Raw genomic sequence first — 9,931 nt, forward strand, 5'->3', positions numbered from 1 at the left:
TTAAAGATTATTAACCTGACAAGTCTATAAACTCGGTTTTACCTCTAATTCTCAATCATGATAGTTCTATTAGGCCTGCCCCCATCAGATCTAATCATGACTGATAGATGATGTTTAGTACGGAATTTTTCCCTACGAAGTATTCCCTCGAAATGTATTTATTTTATCTTGATGAAATGTATTGAAAAATCTCTTAATGTTTTGGGATCCAGTGTCCAGTTTTTTTTAGTTTGTTTCTTTACAATGTTTCCAGTGGAATCCATATATGCATCTGGAAGATGTGGAATATGGAGGTAATGTTTGTTTACTCAGCTATAATATCAGTTACTTACAACAACACATTGAAGCACTTAGGGTAAATGCAGCAGCTTCCGACCTAGAGAGTAATAGCAACAAGACAAAAGTAATGGCTAAAGTATAGAGATCAATCTCTTCCAGATTTTAACCTCTTGTTTAAATAAAAGAAGAAGCAGTGGAATGCGGGGAATGATATCTGCCGAGAATCAAGTAGCAGAATCCGATACAAAATAATGGTGGAAGCTCTATGTTCCACTGGGGGGCAGAGGCTAAGAGAAGAAGAAGAAGAGTTTCTTTACAATCGCAGGGTATGAGCAGAGGACACAAGTTATCTCATTCATACTTTTAGTTATTCCATTAAATAATAGTTCAATAAATGAATATTTGTTGTAGATAAAAAGTATATTTTAGAGAGAAGCGTTATTCACTTTACATATCATAGTTTGTTAGAAAAATATAAAACTCATTTAAAAAGTAAATTTTATATCAGATATAACGAAGTAGATTGTTTTATAATTATGTGTTCAATAGTTATATTATGTTTTACATAACAAGTAGTTAATAAAATTTATATTATTGATTATTTGAAAGATATATTTCGAAACAATTTGAAGTCTTTAGTTGCATTCAAGAAAAATTGTTTAAAAGCAAAATACAGTTAAATTTAAAAGTATCAAAAATTAAACTAAGAAAAAACTTTCCCTCAATGTAATCCGAATATTTCTATACTAAAAATGTTTTTGTTATTCAAAAAATGTTATTTTCATTGAAAAAAAAAAAAATTCAAAAATAGAAAAAAAAAATAAACTGAAATATTTGCGAAAGCAGCATAAAAAAGTAAATTTTTTACAAAAACAAATCACTAATTTGTACCAACATTTTCTGGTATTTATTTTTTATTTTTAATGGAGGTCAACAATCTTCATTGTTACAGTTTCTTCGGTGCTGGCAGCATTGGAGCGGTAGCAGCGCTTCAAGAGTTCCACTAGAAAAAAGTATCTCAAACACGATTCGGTTTCTGAATGATTAAGAAAAAATCACATCGCAGATAGAAAAATGCAAAGATAATAAACATAACAGCACATAATATAAATAGAAAGGTGAATGAAAGAAAGACAGTAAAATAAAATAAATAAAATAAATAAAGAAAGAAAGAAAGAAATAAACATAAATAGAAAATATACCAAAATGAGTTAAAATAAAAGATAAATACTCGTACAAGCTGAAAATGATGCTGGAATATATGTCCCGCTTGGAACAATCGTTCGAAATTATGCATAAATTTGTTATAGATACTTTTTATCATTTCTTTACAAGTATCTTTAGCGCAATGTATTTTTATAAGGCAATTGTGAAGTTGCAGCGCAATATACGTATGAATAAAAAGAGTGTGGGACTAATTCGAACGCAATACCGCTTCCGTCATAACGGTTGCTGCTGTATTGTTGCATTGCATCTGTAAGAGCTTTGAGTTGGCAGTACGTTAACTGAGTTGCGGCTTAGGTAGATACTCGTATCTGCAACATGTGGGTCTGCAGTTGTCATTGGTGTTGCTCGCTTACACCGACATTGTCGTCAAGTATCTGCGTTTGTATGGCTTATGAGTTACCTAACTGATCTCAATAATGTAGGTTTAGAATTTGGATTAAACACATTAAACTAGACAACTTGTTGCTGCTCTTAAAAGCTTGCGACGCCTACTTAAGATACTCATACGACACACTATACATCTTACACAGCATTTCTACATTGTCTTTAAGCAGAAGATTAACTTTGAAATATAATTTTAAGTTTATTAAGATTTGTGAATGAAGTGTAGAAATGTTAAAAAAAATTATTTAAAAAAAACGGAAAGGAATTATATATTCACATATATTTTTTAAGATAGATAAATAAGATAGATAAAAAGATAAAAAAATTAAAAAGATAAGATATTAAATTATATATAATACATAAATTTAAAAACATTTATCTCTAGATAGTTTCTTAACATTTAATTTCAATTTAAAATTTTTAATTAAAAATATCCGTTAACACATATTGTAAAATATGTAATATATATAATATATAATAATATATAAAATATATAATATATTTTATATAACACTGTTATAAAAAATAAAGTAAAATTGTTTATAAGTTTTAAAAACATGATTTATTCTACTAAATCAAACTCATTGCATTTAAAATATTCCTTCCCCGATATAATAGAAGTACCTTAAATGATTAGAAGACACATTGGCTCGATTTAAAAGTCGACTTTTGGAATAGCATTTAAAAAGCGAAGCTATTCGGTATTTATCTGCTCAATCATGCCGAAGCCAAGTCCTCAGAGTAGAATCTTGATCCTTGACGCAGAATAGCTAGACGTCATACGGAGTTCAATAAGACAAATATGATAGTTGTTGAACATTATGGGTTAAAATTTGTACAAAGTAGGCTCGAAAAACCAATGTGTGAGACTGTATATTATCGTGTTGTGAAAACCAAGAACCAAGAAGAAGAAGAATTCTAGATTTCTTTTGCAAAAAGTTGAATGAAGAGTATGCGTCGTATAGATCATATAATATTTTTTGTTAAGAACTATCTTCTTAGTCTTCTCAGGTTTTGTGTAGTAGTCGCTTGATTGGTCGGTTGTTTTCGGTTGTATGCACAGATCCAATTCTCATATTCAAGTATCATGTATTTTGTCAATTTTTATTAGTCGGAAAATCTTGACTAAGATTTTACCTATGATTTTTTTTTTAAAAAATTGAAGATATTTGGCAACCAACGAAATATTACTTTTCACAGGCACAAATAAAAGATCAACAGATCTAAATAAAATGTCAACAGTATTAGCGAACTGTCTTATTATCAATCGATGATTTTTGAGCACTTAAATTTTGGTTTGATTGATGTGTTATTTATTACTTCATGTTTATGGACGTCCAGGATGATTTTTCTTTTTAACACTCGTAAATATATTTTTTGTGATGTAGCATGTACCTTCTGAAGACCTTCTCCATTTTGGGGAACAATATGTATCTAGCTGGGGATAATTTTATATTCTTTTATGGAATTCTAAAATTTATAATTTTTTTAATTGAAAAAATATTGAAAAAGCATTATGACAACTTATACTCATTTTTCTCAAGCTGTTTTCCTAAATTACATTATCTAAAAATTTCCAGCATTTTCAAATTCAACTCAAAGGTTTATCTGCTTTATTCCTTAAAGATATTAACTACATATGTAGCAATTACATTGTCAGAGGGTAGAAAATGAATACCTATACAGTAAATGTAAAAATATGTTAATTTTTTACTGCTCCCAATGGTTAGAAGATACAAATTGTAGAAATGGTAATGCGTTTAACGCTCAAGAAGGTATAGTATCTGCTATTAGTTCTTTTGCAATGAATGAATAAATTAAAAGCACTTTTCCCTGTGTACTCGTTTGTAATTAAACTTACAAAATAACCTATTTACATACTCCTGTCATTATTTATTACACCAGCCTACAATTTTTTTATAAGTGAAGCCTAAAGCTTTATAGAAGTTTATAAGAAGTTGCTACAAAAACTTCAATTATGAAAAGACATGCAGAATTGCATCTTATTGCTCATATATTTTAAAACATTATAATAGTTTGGATTATATATACGAGTGAATTCGATTTAATAAAATAGGCTTATAATAAATATAAAAGTAAATTTCTTATTCCCTGGTTAATATAGGTAGATAGAAAAAAATCTGCAGGTCTCCTTAACTTCCTAAGAGAGGACGACTCTAAGAGTCTGACTTGTATAACGTTTAACTGGGTATTTGGCAGATATTTACTTAGATTGTCACTTACCTCTCATGAAATTGTGGAAATAAGGAGAAAAAGACCCAGTACACTGCTTTTTCTGTAGGCAGAAACAGAGCGAGCGTTTAGGCAATTATGACTTTAGTCCTACTACAAAAGTGTCCAGTTCTGAGGTTAAAAATATCTATCGCTTTATTAGATTTTTGATATGGTTCCATAAGAACAATGGATCCCGTTTTAAGTAGTGCTATCAGAATAAAGTCGTAGAGTTAAAGTGAGTTTCTCAACCCGATTTAAGGCCATATAATCTCATATAACTCATATATTATCCTCATTATATACAATTCTTTTTTATTTCTTGAAAGCAATCTTTCAATTTTTAAAATAGTAAAGTATTTTTCTATACTATTCATCGATAAAGACAAAAGACCTATTAAAATATCTAAATTCGACAGGGTAGATTCAATCCGTGTTCTTCTATCTTACTACTTCTTGCGAGAAATGTGGCAGCCAAACGGCGTAAAATTGATAATTAAGGTTTTTGGACCGCCACTATAACCAACCTACCATTATTTTAAGAAAATATTTTAGATTACAGATTTCCGATTAGTTAGTAGAAATCGAAATGTAAAAGAATTATAGAAGATAGATAAAAATATGCGTTGTGTCTTATATTCAGGACTATCATATATTATATTATCATATAAGACTATATATATTTTCTTTATATTTATATTATTTTTTTATATTTTTTATTTTGATGAAGTATTACGATAATGGATTATAGAGTTTATTTCTACACATAAATCTTTCTGATTTAGTTAGCGAGTAGCAATCAAATAGATAGGATTTATTTCTAATCAATATTTATGGGAATGAAACTTCAAATGAATCTATTAAATAAACTAATATATATCTGTCATGAGTCATATAAATTTTTTATTTATATTAATAAATATTAATTAAATAATTTCCATATATTTTTATAATTATTTTTTTCCTTCAACATATATTATTTTAAATCTCTCTTCAATAATGTTTATATGTAAAGAGTTATTCACAAAATGACCATTATGACTTAACCATTCTGTTAAAATACCAAATTCGAATTAAAAAGTATTTGTTGACCAGTGTAGCACCACTGCAACGTGTAACCCTTTATGAATCTAATTTTTCCTCCAACCATACATAATGAAGAAAACTTGTTTTAAAACAAAAGAATAATCTTTTAACAGAATTTTCCCATGAAATTATTTGAGATCATTAATCTATTTTTGATTATAAATAATGTATGGAAAAAAGCAAAAATCTGCAAATAATGAAAATGATAGTTTGTAGTGCAAAAATAAAAAGATATAAAAAGATATAAAAAATATATTCCCATTATTCACTTACAAGAATATTAGAATAATTTTTATGGTATTCACTATTAATAACACTTCTGTTTAAAGATTTCAATGATTAAATATGGTTAAATTATGCAGATCTATTTATTCTATTTTCGCATACTTGAAAGTTAAGTTTTAAATTAATTTATTGCACAAATATTTTTTTCTAATTGGTACAAAAGTTAAATAAAAATTTTGATTCTAATGACAATTGTTTGAAATATGCTATAACGTTTAGTATTTAGCGCACTCCGATATTGGCATCGTTTAAATTGCGTGGCAGAATTATAATATTATTTTACAGTGAAATATGAATAGGTTGATTTCTTTCCAATGAAAAGAGGTTCAGTTGTCCCATTTCATTCTTTAAAAATATTTGGTCCCCATTAAACAGAACTGTCTGTTCCAGCAAGGGTGTCCGTTCAAAAGAAATGTTCGTTCAACAAGTATATAATTTCAACAGAGATATCCGTTCAATAGATGTATCCGTTCAACAACCATGTCTGTAATAAGATGAATGTTAGGTGGTTTATTAAAAGTGCAGTTCAACTTTATCAGATTTTTAAAAGGAAAGGTGCGGTTTTTACTTCAAGCTAATGAATATTAAATAATAGCTGGACGGTCAGTTCTTTTTAGGCGAGAAGTAATGGATAGAAGTGTGAGATCCTTGTTAAGGCGTTAACATGGTCTGTTAGCCTTTTATTGTATTTATTTTTTATATTGTCAAATTCAGCTTTCTTTAAGGGAATTTGTAGATCTCGGTCGATACTTTCATTTCTAATATACCATGGGACACTAGTGTTTGTTCTCAGTATTTTTGACTGAGCTCTTTGGATACTTTCAATATTTGAAGTACTAGCATTACCAAACAGCTGGATACCATAAGTCCATATTGGTTTTATGATGCTGTTATACAAGATTACTTTATTATTCGTATATTTCTCATTCAACGATCGTAAATCCTGTTTTCCTACACCAATTTTGTTTAGATTTCTATTCATCGTATTGATGTTGGTCTTAAGATTGTTATGTATATTATAATGAACCGATAAATAACACAAGAAGTCGATATGGTTCAACAACCATGTCTGTAATGAGAGTTTTCACGGTATCAGCATTTTATATATTCAAATATGTGCTATTTTCGGTATTAATATGTAATCGGTATATATGTATTGTTTTACAACTGCATTATATTGACTAATCTATGGAGTTATGAACATTAGTGCAAATGGGTAATTAAAAAACTTAAATAGATTGGAAATAGTTTAAGTAGATACATCAGATATAATATAATAAATTATATATGGTAAAACATTTTTTGAAATGTATTTGAAGATTGTATAATTATGTGTATGTTTTCTTGATTTTTTCTCTACTTTGTTAAAAAAAATAGTTCATAAAGAATGGTTTTTATATATTTTTTAATCCGGCTATAGGCTATACGTTGAAATATTCAACAAAAAGGGATCTCTCTCTCTCTCGCTTATCCTTATCTCCCAGTGGAGCATAGGGCCTCTACCATCTTTTTATATCATATTAGGTTATTTGATTCACGACATAAATCACTCCAGGAATAGTTCGCCGCTCTTATGGTAGTTCTTCTTCAATTGTTCTTCTCCAAGTTTTAGCCGGCGCTCCAGGTCGACGACTGCCTTGAGGATTCCATCTCAGAGCTTGACGTGCAATGTTTCCATTGGGTCTGCGTAGAAAAAGGGACCTATAGTCGGATTAAAAAAATATGTAAAAACCATTATAAAAAACAGATCGATAAATAAATTCAAAACGTTCCTAAAGAATTTGAATTATAATTAGAAACAGTTCGAATGACATCTTTCAATTTAATATACAATAATAATTTATTTATTAAATTCAAAATATTTTTGTAATTAATTTTATTTTTTATTATGAGTTCAACGAAATCTAATCATAAATTAAGTGGTTATATTTCCATGAATTTTAAAGAAAATGTCTTCATTCTTAGTGCGTTTTTTTTGCCACTTCACTTAAAATTCGCCACACAATTTCGACGAAAAATTCGTAACTGAAAAGAATTTCACTCTCATTATTAGATGACATCATGTGTTCTTTTAGAAATACTTCAGATAAAAATTCCACCATAACAAGAAATAACCTTTTAAATGTTTTTTATAAAGTATTTTTTTTTTTGTTTTTTTTTGTATATTTTTGATATGTTGATATGCGGTAAATGTATTTCACATTTGTTTGCTTTTTTGGAATGCTTAGAAATACGTTAGAAGCCATAACTGACGCGATCATTGTATCTATTCGTATAAAAATAAAGTGTGTTTGCGAAAAAAAGATAATAAAAACAAATATATTTTCTATATTTTTCTTGTTTTGTTTGGTAGATACTTTTTTTATTGCCAAAAGATGAACATGATCAACAGTTGTTTGAAATTTTGTGACGTTTTTTGGTGTTGGCAGAGTATCTCAGCACAGAGTATCTGTATCTCAGTTGTACGTTTGTATCTGTTTGCGTGTTACTCTTCGACGACATTGAAACGGCAATCGTACGCGCCCAATTAAGCGCGCTTTTTGATTTCCCCTTTTTGAGCGTTTCAATTTAGATTTTCGAATTAACGGTCGACCAAACGGATTGTATCTAACGAATTTTGCATAAATTGTACTTGTCTAGAGACGCGTAAATCTGCTGTCGCAGTGCGACTTTTCAAATTATATTGAAGTTTTTTTATCCTAAAATGGCAACATTTTTTATGCAGCATTTTATGTGTAACGCAATCGAGTGTGACGTGTTTTTAATTAATTTATTATTTACAATATTTTGAATTAAAAAATCTACAAATTTGGAAATAAAATGGAATACTTGCCTTAAAACGAAAATGCAAGTTTTTTGTATTTAGTAAACATTTTAGACATAATGGCAATGCAAACATTCCAATCAAATGTAAACAAAAAGATACTTTTTAGTTTACTTTATATTATTTTTTGTTTAGCTTTTAATTTTTTCTTATTTTACTTTGAAATACTTTTCAAATTGTTTTTATTTGGGCACTACGTCGATTGTCAGTGTTTTATGGTGCAGTTTTGTTACAAATTGCCAAATATGGTTTGATTTGATTGAATAGAGTCACTATTCCGACTTATAGTAAGTGACTTCAATCTTAATTTGTGCAAAGATGGATTATAGTGATTGTAATTGAACTGGTATGGAATTCTAGGAAGAGATTATACATGTTTTTAGACATATACTTATTCTCTCTAGTGTATTTTAAGATAAATAATAATAGTACTTGCAGACTCAAAAATAATTATTTACGAATAATTAAATACAAGAATTATTTCCAAGACCACTGATGATGGGTATTTGGCAATACTCGAAACAGCTGTATGGTCAGCCAAAAATTCAATTAATTAAAATAATATAACAAATAAAATTTTTGTTGTTGTAGGTCATTACTCTTCGAAAAAAACCTCTTTATAAATAATAATATAAAGTTTTGTCTTCGTGTTTTAAAAGCTTTTGTAAATCTAAATAAAAATCTTTTAATAGTCTATATAATAAAAAAAATAAAATGATACATATTATATTATAAATTATAAGATATTATATATATAAAATTATATATATTTTTTTTAAATACTTAAATATAAATATCTCGGCAACACGTTGGACAAACGATTCATATGGCTTCAACATGCTTAACTGAAAAGAATTAGCTGTGCCAAAATTCTTCATCACCTCCAATCGTTATTCAGAAATGAAAATTTCAATGCTAAGAACAGGAAACTAATATATAACCAAATAATTCGTTCGTCACTTCTTTATGGATGTGTAGCGTTTAGCAAAGCTTCAAACACTACTATTCGTCAGCTAAAAATTGCACAAACCCAGGCTCTGAGAAAACTTTTCAAAGTACCATGGTACATTAGGACGAATAACATCCTCAGGGACCTTAAGATTGATCCGATCAAATAATACATAAAGGATAGAACCCTAAAATTATTTTCGAAAACTGACAGACTTACCAACACCGCGTTATCAAATCTCAGAATGGGTACAGGCTCCTCGGGGAGGTAGTATACAGATCTGAGGTCAATTATTTCTTAGTCTGATGAAGTGATAAACAATAATCTAGTCAAGGCGTAAAGAGGGGTTTTGAAAATACCTCGAGTTAAGAAAGAGTAAAAGTGCTCAAGTACACTGGCTCAAATAGCATCAACATATATTAATATACATTTATGCTAACAATTTTTATTTTAACTATACCTACATTGTATAAAATAAAATAAGTAAACCTTATATCATGAACTTTAGTTAGATCAATGGGTTAAATTTCATTGGAGTGAATGTTAGGTGGTTTATTAAAAGTGCAGTTCAACTTTATCAGATTTTTAAAAGGTAAAGGTGCAGTTTGTACTTTAAGCTGTTGAATATTAAATAATGGCTGGAAGGTCACTTCTTTTTAGGTGGG

At 28.5% G+C, this 9,931-nt stretch overlaps 1 protein-coding gene across 1 annotated transcript in view; it reads right to left on the reverse strand.

The window, feature by feature from the left end:
- Positions 1–7,064: 7,064 nt before the first annotated feature.
- The window catches only part of LOC119666906, a 13,540-nt gene continuing 10,673 nt past the window's right edge, over positions 7,065–9,931 (reverse strand). The window contains exon 21 of the mRNA XM_038076186.1: positions 7,065–7,194. Within this exon, the coding sequence (XP_037932114.1) occupies positions 7,065–7,194 (130 nt within the window). The remainder of the gene's footprint in view (positions 7,195–9,931) is intronic.

The sequence above is a fragment of the Teleopsis dalmanni genome, chromosome 1 (genome assembly GCF_002237135.1).
Source record: "Teleopsis dalmanni isolate 2A chromosome 1, ASM223713v2, whole genome shotgun sequence".
NCBI lineage: Eukaryota > Metazoa > Arthropoda > Insecta > Diptera > Diopsidae > Teleopsis > Teleopsis dalmanni.